Source organism: Phasianus colchicus, chromosome 9 (genome assembly GCF_987193195.1).
Source record: "Phasianus colchicus chromosome 9, bPhaCol1.hap1.1, whole genome shotgun sequence".
NCBI classification, from domain to species: Eukaryota; Metazoa; Chordata; class Aves; order Galliformes; family Phasianidae; genus Phasianus; species Phasianus colchicus.
The window spans coordinates 11,219,389-11,232,179 of NC_143444.1; the positions used below are offsets into that span (position 1 = coordinate 11,219,389).

The following is a 12,791-nucleotide window of genomic DNA, read 5'->3' on the forward strand; positions in this document are numbered from 1 at the left end:
GCACGTGTTAAAATCACAGCTTCATTGTTTTCTATGACTGTAACTTGTATTTTTATCAGTTGCGGATTGAGTATATCAGTACTAAAATCACAGCCTCTGTGGTTTTTCTGCACAAGACATCAATTTGCCCTTAATTGCGATTTGCTCTTAATTCAGAAGAATTCACAAACCAATAAACAGTGGATAAAAGTTTCCAATAAGATACAGTACTTTTCTATTATTCTACATACGTGTTAAGTATGAAAACACTATTGATGCCAACCCATCAAACAAGATCACCCAAGTTGTTTAAATATCGATAAGTTTTATTTTATAATACAGTGTTGGGCACTTGATGGCAACGTGGACTTCACCAACAACTTCTACTGACAACCAGAAACTTGGAAGGAAAACGCCCGCCCCCTCCCCTCCAAATTTAACAAAACCAAACAAACTCACAGCTCATTTCCTACATATTACACAGTGCACTACTAAGAGTAGTCTAAGGTCTGAAATACAATTCTTGAGATGACTTTGAACAGTAGTCCATGGGGTGCAAAAGCATGGAATAATTTTTTAGATTTGGTTCCAGTTGTATTAACGGTCAGTGATTAACTAAAATGCTAAACCTGTTAGCATAATGCTGGTTAGGCTTCTTTATGTCTGCAAAATCATTAAAGTGGTCAATAAAACTTCAAAATGCCCTGTATTTTATACCTTTCCTATAGGTATTAAAAAAAACAAGGACATTAACATTGATTTCAAAAGTCAATAATAAAATGTTCTGAATAAATTAGAAGTGATTGGCTATACGATGTGTCTCTCTCCACACTGAGAATTTCTCATCATAACTGAGACAGGTCTTAAAAAAGCAGACAAACACAAACAACCAGTTTGCTAAACATCCAGGCATCTTAAATTTCCTTCTCAAAAACCATAAAGTAACAGATGCAATGCTCTTGTGCATTAGCTGCACCAAGACTAGCTGCTCCACAGTGCTTTATTGCCTCATTCAAGTAAATTAATTTAAAGAAGCTCTCCAGGGAAAACCGAAGGTTAAAACAAAATTTACATCAGTATACAAAGATATAAATTTACAGAAAATTAAAAGGATACTGGCAACATTAGTAGATCTTTTAAGTAATGACTTACGATAATTAGGGATGTCACAAACTAAATTCATAGTAACTATCAGGTCATCATCCTGGACTGTTCCCTCATTGGTGCTGATGAAAAGCAGTGCCTAACTCCTTGTTTATTTTCAACAATGATAAGAAAAAGTGATCAAATTATAACTAAAGATTACAAATTCTAATATTTAATCCTACTTCATCTGAAGTGGATACAGTTTTAACATTACCCACTTGTACATAAACACTGGTTCAAGCTTTATTATTTCTGTAGAACGTGACATCCATAATTATTCCTGGTCATTGGAAATATACATTTGCCTCATTAGAATATATTCTTCATGTTTTTATCTTACAACCATGTTTCAGTGCTACATGTAATTTTACACATTTTCTAAAAATACAATTTCGAAGACCTGCTTGTAAAGCAGATGTGCACATTCAAAACTACTAAATTACTTCGAAACAAGGAGAAATATTGCACAAAATTCACTGAAGATTTGAAAGTCAACACATTCCCCCCGAAACCAAGTAGCTCCCTTATTTTTAACAGAATTTAACAGAAATCAATTCACATAGGACCATAACAAACTCAATTTTCAAATGCTAATACTGTTACTGGATTCTAAATACTAATATTTTTAGTATTGACCTAGGGAATAGTATAAGTGAATCTCAGTACCCTTTACTACAGTAAAACTGAGGATAATTTTCAGCTGTGTTACCTGCTTCTTATTCCAACTCAGCTGAAAATGGCAACCCTGCCAACTACCTGGCCCTCCACACCACACTGGCCACGTACCCTTCAGAAAACTAGAGGAAGTTAAGCAGCCTCCAAGAAAGTCCTTAATCAAGTACTTTCAGCTGGCCACCAGATGAAACTGCGAAACAGACATTACAAAGCAAATCAAGGAAAGTTTTACACATAAATAAATACCATCCCTTTTTCATTCCTTTATTCTCATCCACCCTGAAGAACATGATACGGACCACACCCTTGGGGTGGGGACAAGGACATACTCTGTCCAGCCCAGATTCTGTTAGCAGGTGAGCAACGCTTGGCAGACACACATCTAATAGCAGCAAAGACGACGTTACAGAAGACAAGTCACATATCCATCCACGCTGGTTTTGCTGGTGCATTCCTAGACTCACACTTCAAAGATTCACTGTGGGAGCAGGCAGCTTTTACTGCTCTGGGCTTTGCAATAAAAAAGCTGCTTACCTCTGACACCACTTTTGGTAGACCCAGTTATTTAGGCTGAAGTTCTAGCCTGCTGGGAGCAAGCTGACTGAATTCTCACAGCATCAGGACGGAGGCTGGCACCAAGAGATGAGAAACCATCTCTCTGGGGAACGAGGGGCAGCCCAGCCCCTCCCCGCAGTTGGGGAGGACAGCAATTCAGAGGCTTTCTGCTGGGCAGGTACCACAGGCAGGATTTCACAGGGGTGCGTTTGCAAAAGGGCCTCACACTGGCACTTTGTTTATTGCATGAAATGTTACTTCAAATTACATGCATAGAAAAAAGCTTTGAGATGCTCCTAGCAATTTGATCAGACAGTTGCACCGAAGAAAGATTGTTCTGTAGGACTGAATACGACTGATTGTAGGTGGAAAAATGGAAGCTGTTTTAAAAACCTGGCTTAGCTTTCTTTTGCCTAAAACTTTACACAGTTTACAAGAACACAAAGCTGTAACACATTCATTCTAAAGTCCAAAAAGACATCTAAAACAGATTTTTGAGATCTAAACATTTCTCTAACAGACTGGGTGAGATTTTCAGAAGCTCCCAGCGTGTCTAAAGCTCCATCTAAAGTCTGCATTACCATGCCTGAGAGAGACTTCAGCTACTGATGGGGTTTCTGAGGACCCCACCTTCCACCAAACAGCAGCACTACCAATGAAATGCTAAATGACAATGAAGATTTCAGTCAAAATGTTATATGAGAACTTCTACAACAACATTTTTTCCTCAAAACAAGTCTAGTTTTAGGAGCTGCATGATCTCCAAATATGTGGGATGGGAGAGCACACCACTGCCTTCCCTCTGCATGCTTAGAGGGTAGGCAAGGATCACCTTAGTGCCCACAGTACTGTTCTTCCCTGAATATCCATACTGTTTCCACAGCGTTGCAATGCTGTATGCATGGATGGAAAGGCTTTGACTGGGACAACATATTATCCATTCCAAGAATCCCAGAGGGGATTTATCCCATAGGCAGTACTATTTTTGCCTGTATGATTCGGTTGGAATCGCTACGACTGGATTCTGAAATCTGGATTTCCATAAAGTCCCTCATGGGGACTGCCAGGCTCTGCTTCACTATCTCATTGGAACAATTCAGCAATCTCTTTCTACCGCATTTTCTTTTTCCCTCAAAAATGCCTTCCCTCAAAGATGTCTTCAGGCAGACATCTATGTTAAATGAACTGTCTGTTTAGGTCAGAAATTTCTTCCTAAGTCTAAGAACAGACTACAGAGCATAACCAAATAACCTGATATCTCCCTACAACACGAGGAATGGGAAGCTTTTTGAGTTCTTGATGTGTTAGGAAAAAAGAGGACTCTGACGACCACCACAGGAGCTCTGACCAAACAGAATTCAATTCTCACCAGCAGCTGGTGAGGAACACTGATGATTTTCAATGACATTAGAACAATTTCCACAAATAAGAAGCATACAAGTCTAAAACTTGTTAAAAGTACTGGACCTGAACAATTTATCTAAAAATAGAACTCAATGTGGTAATAAAAATACTGCATATGTAGCCAATAGACAGTTTTATATTAGCACAAGGACAGAGGAGAAGAGTGTTGAATCAAAAATATTATTTTGGACTTGTGTCTATTTGGTAACTGGTAATGACATTTCAATAAGGCACAAATGCTAGCCTTTTTAAAAGATCACTGATAGTAAGTGGAAAAGATTCTGTAACGTTACACACCTAAAAAGGTACCTACAGTTAAATTCAATGTAGATATAAGACTGAGATTTTTGAATATATACAGGGTTCAAAACCAAAAAGACTTACTGCTTAGTGACTATAAACACTCTGCAAGCTTTATAAACAGTAAGGAAAGAAAGTAGAAACATTTTGATGGCAACTGAAATAGAAAATCATTCTAAGTCAAATTTTATCCCCTATCTATCGTAACTCAGCTGTTTATTTCTTTTTAGTTTATTTTTTTTCACTCAGTGTAACAGCAAATTATTACTGTGATGTATCAATCTTGATCAACTAGCAAGTTTTCAATTTTACTTTCCTTATAATAACTACATGAATATTACCAGCCTCATATGACTTCCATATTTTTTCCACAAAGGTGAGAATGGGACAATCTATGTGATAATAGGAGTTCAGTGCCTAACTCTCATGTAAAGCCAGCAGGATTTATCCTATCAGATAGACATTTTTGAAAACCATTTTCTGGCAGCATTCCTGGACTTGTGTGTTTGATTGATTTGAAAGGAACAATGGCCAGAAGTTCTGAAATTGTTCCATTTTCCTGCATAAGACATCAATATTATCTTCAATTAACAAAGATAACAAGATCATCTTAGAAGTACGGACAGAAGCACTGCGTTGGATGCAAAAGGCAAATTTTGAAACTCCATTTAGCAAATTGCAAGGATGTGGATGAGAATAAGTGAGAAGTTCTACAATAACACAGACCTTTCCATCGGCTGTCTTCCCTTAGATGCATTTAGAAGCATCTAAGTAAGCATACATTTGGACAATCTTTAGTACAGCAAAGAACGTCCACTACTGTGTCATTAATATCACCTCCCAACAAGCATCTATCAAGTTTTCCTGCCGTTCTCATTTGAACAGAACCTGAGTCAAACACTCTTGACCCTCCAGAAAAGGTTACAACAAAAATGATTTAAAATCTTAGCTCCTTTTGACTGTGCAAAATATTTTGCCAAATAACATTTTTACATGAATTTTAAAAATCTACTTCCAGCTTATACAGCATGTTGTTACACATTACCGTAAACCAAGGGACAGAGCACAGAGCTCAGCACATAAAACCTCTAACTCAGAAACACTGAGATTCTTCAGCAATACATATTGCAGATGCCCTCAGGAATGCTCATGCTCTAATCAGACGCAGACGTTTCCCTAAGATTTCCACTTTTACAACCTTTTACCTCCCTTGCTCTGATTGTATCTGGAGCCTTATCCTCAATGACAAGTACTTAGTCTCCCCTTCTCCCCAAATGAACCAAAATTTTGGAACACATCATTGGAACTTTTGCTTTAAAGCTTTATGCAGAGATGCCTTTGCAGCTCTTCAGTAAAGCATCAAACATTGCCTGTCTAATGATATCGATCCATTCCCTTAGGTCAGCTGCTTTGCAATAAAGCAGTCAAGAAAACCCTTTCCATTTGTGCTGGCTAGAAGGAAAATTCATTCATAAATCTCAGCGTGGAGACTGATATTAAATTTTGCTACAAACTACTAGAAAGATATTAAAGCGCAATCTGATCCAACTCCTGACCTCATTAAGTTGCTCACTCAGGCCTACGCCGAGGCTATGACTAAACATTCGTGCCAAAATGAGAAAGAAAAAAAACATTTCTGGCACCAGTTTAGAAGAGCAGGAGAACATTCATCTCAGGCACGGTTCATTTTAAACCCACGTGTTACTTCTGCTAACTGCATCACAAATATCCTTCAGAGCTGACAACGATAATCTACTAAAACTTGACTTCACACCTTTCCTATGCTGAGCTATCCTGGAAAAAAGAATGCACGTATGGTAAGATGGAGAGGTGGAGAAAGAAAAGTGGGGAAATTTTTTTTTTAAAAAAGGAAAATAAAAATGAGAGAGTTGCCCCAAACAGCAGGAGTAATTTTTGGACTTTAAATATGTAAATATTTTTCAGGAATGCTGCCAGAGGAAGACAAATGCTTGTTCTAAATGCAGTGTACAGTATGCCCATTTATTCTCTTTCACAAAGTTTGTTAAAAAGATTTTTAGGTGTGGCTAAGATGAGAGTTGGATATAAGCTGTCTTATGCTGAATCAGCAATTTTAATTTTCTAGTGTTACATGACATTCCCAGTGATGAGTATTTAATAATTTAACTAAATATGACTTCCAAGTAACAGCAACTCAAGCTACTTTCAGAAAGTACTAAGAATCAAAAGAAAACATTGCAGAAGAGGCACAAATTAGTTTCCAAACACTAATAGATTGTAGAAAATAATAATAAAAAAGGAATCTATCAATTCCACTTACACTTTCCTTCTGAAAATTTGTAGATGAAACAGCCTACGTAGGGAAACTGGATAACATGCCTTTAAAGTGTCTTAGTTGTAAACAGAAGTTAATAAACTTCACATTATAATTCAGCACTTCATGTACTTTACAGAAAAGAGAAAAAGCACATGCTACCTCTTTGAAATCGGGAAGACAGAGCCACAGTTTAAGTTTGCAGTAAGTTCCAAGTTATAGTCACAAATGGTTCCTCAATCTAAAAAAAACCTTCCTTTTCCCCCTCTTTGCTGAAGAAAATTCTTGTCATGGAGTATCATTATTGCTGTTTAGTATATTTGCATTCATCTTCTAAGATAGTTAAACCTCTTCTCAAAAGATTAAGGCAATTATCATTCACTAAAAGTATTAACATTTGTACATTTCAGACAAATCTAGATTGTTTGGTTCATTTCCTGCTTAATGGGATGAATACAGTACCTTCAAAACCTGGTTACCTATTAGGTGATAACTTTCCTGCTGCTTAGAGGAAGTAAACGCTAGGAAGCACCATACACCTGCTGTATTTGTAGCACAGAGACTAACTAGTACCTGATTTAAGAGTGCATTTATATATTTAGTTCCATTTTGTGGACCTAACTACAGCCAACAAAAGAACTGGGTAAACATAGAAGCAAATGTCCCAGTGGCAGAAGATGCATACTGAATTGAATTGTTTTTTATAATTGAAGATCTTATTCCTTTTTCAGATTTTGGTTATCACGTTATATGGAGTCCTGAGTAGCCTCCCTTTAAACTTCTGACGGGAGTAAAGTTTCTTTTCTTGTAGTTCTCTTACGTTTTATTTCCACTGCTACTGCTGGATAAGCTATCCTTTGAAATATTTAAACCATAATGAAAAGCAGAACTCAGCTTACATAAAGATACCACTTCCTGAAGAAGCCCTCCCTCATCTGGAGTTTCACTTCCTTCCTTCCTATCTTTCTCCCAAGGGACAAGAATGGATGGATGTTGAGCAAGATTTGCTGGGAGTGGATCTTCTGAGGTATTGCTTAGTGTTTCATTCTGCTTCTCATACTTATGGCTCACTTTGAAACTTTCTAGAGAAGCAAAATGGTCACTTGATCGTACTGGAGATGGGGATGCTGTACAGCCACTAGTGGTGTCCATCTTGTCAGTAATAAAGGTTTTCTCACTGTTTTCCTCTTTCAGGTTTGAGAGTGACTCTCTATGGCCACCAGAAGAAACTTGTTTTCTTGGAGATGGAGGGAGTTGTTTCCCGTGGAGGACACTGTCATCCTGACCGAGATTCCAGTCTGCTTGTTCATTAGCACTGCTGCACAGCAGGGTAAGGTTGCTCTCACTAGGTGCATTCGACTTGTTCTGAAAGAAAGAATGTGTTTATACTTAATGTCACAAGAAACACTAACACTTTTAAAACAGAAATATCATAATGGATTTTGTGGGCTCCTAAATCATGAGTTGTTTGAGTTTCAGTGTTACAAAGCAACAGTTCCAGAAACAACGTAAGAGCAAGGTTGTGGTTTGTTTTTTTATTTTTATTTTTTAAGCTCTCTTTCCAGAATACTGTCTTTTATCCAAGGGATCACCTTTTGTACAAAGATTCCGCATCCCCTGCCCATTCAGTCTCTGCACAAGCAGTTTTGACAGTGAACAAAGACACTTAGCTGGTTTGTACCATAAATATGAGAAGGAGCTAGACTAAAACTAAAACCAGATGGTATTTCCTCTTTGCTTCAGTAATTAATTATACCAACTTTTAGCTAAACAAACAAAAATGGGCATTTTATTAATGTGACCCCTGCGTGACATTCATAATATCAAATTTTACAAGCTTTTTAAACATTTGTCAGAATTTGTTGTTTCAGTGACAAATCTCTGACTATCAGATTCCTTTCAGCAAAAATAAATGTTGGACAGCTGATATAAGCCAGAATTCAAAAAACATCAGTATTTTTTCAGCTAACAACATGGCAGTGAGTTGGGAAGGGTATATAAAGTTGTAGGCAAGAGCTCTGACCCATAAAGCAGTTTGCTTGTGGATTCCAGACTTCTGATGGAAATGGCTTCGTATCAATATGACTAATTTAATGATGCAATGTGAAAATGGAAATTCCTTCTAAACCACATAACATAGATTAAAACTAGCTCTGGGAATTCAAGATTGGACAGCTAAATATAATACTAAATTATCTGATTAAGTAAATTATTACATTATTCACAGTTTTGTATGCGGTTACTGTTAAAAGAGAAAAAAAACCGTTTCCCAGATGACTTGGTAAACTGAACAAAAGTGTAACCAATATCTTGACTCATGAAAATCCATCACAAAGCTGCCAGCATGGGTGTGCTGTTTTGCAGCAGCAGAATGACATGCTAGCAATTCTAAGGACTATTCAGTAGTGACTGGTCTGCATGTAGTGCAGGATTCCAGTATAAAGGATTGTGGTTATTTTTCAAGTGAAACCAGGACACTAACCGTAGTCTTGTAATCAATGTCATCCATCGACCTAAAGAAGTCCAGGCTCTTTGCTCCTGAAAGCTTTCCTTGATCTGAACTGTGTGTGCTCAGTGTGTCCAAAATCTCCCCAAGCAAGTCCATTTCTCCTTGTTGCTGTGAAGTTATTCCAGTGTCCCCAGAATCATCACTATCATAAAAGCAAGCAGAAGCTTCCTCACTGTCTTCTGATGACAACCTAAAGACAAAATCTTTTGCATCAGTTGGGAGCACAAAAATTACATTATTACAGACACTCCTGAAAGTAAGTAGCTGTATACATTCAAACACTTAAAATGAATATAAGCCCCTCTTTTCTTTGAGGTCAACAACCTTACCTAAAGATGTACAGATCTACACAGAAGCAGTGGCCATTTGGTGATTCTTCGGTCTCTTTGCTCTTCCTTAATCACTACAACTATTAAGTTATCCTTAACATGATCTCCCAAACCTTCCCTGAAGTTTGATAGTTATTCCAAATCTGGCTCCACTTTTGCCTTGTCTATACCTTATATTTAGGTAAGCATTGCTACACCTCTCTCCAGCTGATCTAGTCACATCTTTTGTTCTGCAGGCTCTCATACTGCAACTCTTCTGTCACCTGAGCAGATTTACCCAAGTAATACTTATCTGCAATTGCAAGCGGTGCTTTTGTCTCTTATCTTCTCTTTCACTCACTGCAATAACCTTACCTCTGATCTCCATCCTACTGCAGTCTTTCCCTACCATTGTCTATTTGGAATACCTCTAAAAAAGCTCTTCCCATGGCCAAGAACTCAAGGACCAGGTTAGATGAGGTCACCATGTTGACAAACAATTTCACTGCTTCTTTGTGTCCTGAACCTGTAAAGATTCAGGATTACATCAAACTCTCCTAACCACCATACATACACATGTATCCCAACAGGCCTCTTACTTGCTTGTTCTCTCGATTTCATCATCATCATCTTCATCCAAGGTAAAATCCTGGTTATTGAGGTGCTGGTTGAAACGTGTCTGGAGGATAGAAAACTAATGTTACACACTTCTTGTCTTTTTTAAACAAAGAAAACAAAACTCAAATGCATGTCAGCATTATTTGGAATATAACTGCTACCACACTCACTAAAGACTTTCAAAGCACCCAATGAGGAAAGGCACATAGTGACCCAGTCTTCTAGAGGTTCTTATAAGAGAACTCAAAATTCACAGATGTAATCAGTTAAAGAGCTAGAAAACCATTTTTTCTCATGGTCTGGAGTGTGTTACTATTTATGGAAAGCCTTGATTAGCAGAAGGCTGCCTATACAATGTAAAGCATCACTCAAGCCTACTACCTATCCTTTCTCATAAAGAAAGAGCACTGTGATTTACTGTTTTCTGACAGAAATATTTGCAAAGTTCTGAAGTTAATGTGGTCTACTGAGCATGAAGAAGAATGGATTTTTGAAGTGGCAAGAAGCCTGGAGTCTCTTTACACAACTGTATTTATATTTGAGTGTTAAACAGAAGGATAGAGTAAACAGTATGTCAGCTTGAAAGCTGTGCACCAAGAATGCCTTTGTACAAGATACTTTATTTTAAATTACAGTTGCTTCAAGTTAGTGTACACTCAGAGCATCCTATTAGAAGCCTCTACAGAGTAGTTTGCTGTAAATTCACACATCATCATACTGAATAACCTGTTTAATCACATTCCTATTTAGCAAACATACCCAGGCTGAAGATTCTTATGACACTTGAAAAAAAAAAACTCTATGTCGACCAGAATGTTTAAGTTAGAAATCTGTGAAACACAAGTGATAGTCGGAAGGTCTGCACATCTCTTACAATCATTTCATATCAAAACCCACAAAAAATTAACTGTGCAGACAATCCATCCATAGAAGTGATTCCAAGCTTTGTGAGACTGGCCATAATTTAAAGACACATGGATGGAATTTATGCAAAGGGATAACAGTGTTAACTTTAAACAAAATCATACACAAGTATAAAGAAGTGCTGCTGCCTACATCTCATCATACAGTTCACCAAATGCCTGTAAGCCCCTGGTGGGGAGGAAATGCAGCCTTAATTTCAGGCAAGGAGCTCAGAGATCTTGTATTGTGAGGATTTCAATATGTCACCTATTACAGATGTTCTCAGTGTTCCACATGTACCAGGATAAATACTATACTTTTTTTTCCTCCATTATTAACAGGAATGACTCAATGCATATTCTTTATAGTCTGACACATTTTCTCTTGTCCAAGAGACTAAGCACTTCTTATACTTCTTTGTCCACAAAGAAATGTGGCTTTTAATGTGATAAACCAAGTAACAGCTGATAAAAAAAATAATAATACAGCATTAAAAACAAGGAAAGAAACCAAGCTAAGCTTCACACTGAGCAGAAGACATAAGATGGAAGACAGAGAAACAAACATTATTAATATTTCTAATGCACAAGGACTGTTCTGAAACTAATGCCTCCTATTTTATTATGGCAGCTCATGACATTAGGGATGCATGTTTGTAGTGTGGCAGTAGAGGCTGAACCTTCCTGCCAATATTCCACCATACTTTGTTACCACACGACAGATGGCAGCAGAGGGGCAGTCTGACAAATTGGAGTCTGACATGGAAGTGCGTATGAAGCAAAGCTGTGTCACTGAATTCCTCCATGCAGAAAAAAAGACTCTTTGACATTCATCAGTGCTTTCTGAATGTTGATAGAGACCAAACAGTGGATGTGAGTGCAGTTAGAGTACTGTGACCATGGATCATCTTCTCTGGTGCAGATTGTTATGTGTGCAGTGTGCAGACTCTTGTTCACTGCTGGTGAAAACACACAGCTACTGGTGGTGGCTGTGTTGAAAAATCATTCCGTGGCTGAGAATTTGCTCTATCAGATAGTGCTCCTGTGTTCTTTGTATCCATTGTAGTTTCCATGCAAATAAATAGGAGGCATTACTCTCAGAGTGATCTACATATTTTACTGATAAACACCTCATAGAACATACTCTCTGGTTTGACTTAGTTCAGCAGAACAAACAAATAGTGCTCAAATGCAATATTAAGATGTTTGGACCATTTTCTGAAGCACTGCTTATTAAATATAAAACTGGGAAGGTTTAGGAAATATCACAGATAAACCAGGTAAAACAGCTTCGAATAAGTCATCATAAGAAATAACTTATCTGACAAAATAGTACTTCATTATTTGTCAGTACGACAGAAATAGGAATAATTTAAAAACTTTGAGCAGGAATGGTTTTACTATAATTATTTTAATGCAAAGAATCAAAATATGTAATAAAACATTTAGAAATATGTAATAAAACATTTAGAAATAGAAATTTGAAATAGAAAAAAGACTCTTAATGAATGCAGACAAGATCTATTAAATACAGCATAGATTGTCAAGAAAGCAAATTGCTAAAAGATGGCCCACTGGTCTTTCGGTGGATACACACCAGAGTAGTTTACCTGCAGTTGTACTGCACCATGCTAAGTAGAAGTATTTTATCTATTCCTTTCATTAGCAGTAGTCAATTAAATTTCCTTTGTAAATTTAAGTTATTTCCAGGCTCTGAGAGTTCTTTGAATTATTCCCATCATTACTGAAATCAATCACACTACTGCAAATAACTACAAGGAAGGTTAACTACTTTGCCTTAATTGATACTGTTAATTGGCTACCTCACTGATTTAAATTTTAGAGTTTGTCTTCACAGAGGCAATTAAAATGGTTTACTTATGTAAGACTGGAAATTCACTACCTGGTCTGGAAAATTCTGACTGATGTGACATTCACTAACATTAAAGCTCTAACCCTGGAACTGACTTTTGGAGGGCAAAACCCTCTTTCACTTGAAATTTGCATCAGAATTAGATGCAGCCATCTTTTACCTCTATTAACATAAAGTCAAGATTTTTCAGGAAAGAATAGTCTTTAAAAACACTGAGAATTTTCTGAAA

At 37.2% G+C, this 12,791-nt stretch overlaps 1 protein-coding gene across 2 annotated transcripts in view; it reads right to left on the bottom strand.

Annotated features, from left to right (window-relative positions):
- Nucleotides 1-284: 284 nt before the first annotated feature.
- Nucleotides 285-12,791, bottom strand: part of DENND1B (DENN domain containing 1B) — a 147,436-nt gene continuing 134,929 nt past the window's right edge. For both annotated transcript variants that reach the window (XM_031595804.2, XM_031595803.2), the window contains 3 exons: nucleotides 9,769-9,848; nucleotides 8,835-9,051; nucleotides 285-7,717 (listed from right to left, as the gene is read on the bottom strand). In XM_031595804.2, the coding sequence (XP_031451664.1) occupies nucleotides 7,169-7,717; nucleotides 8,835-9,051; nucleotides 9,769-9,848 (846 nt within the window). In that variant the 3' untranslated portion in view covers nucleotides 285-7,168. The remainder of the gene's footprint in view (nucleotides 7,718-8,834; nucleotides 9,052-9,768; nucleotides 9,849-12,791) is intronic.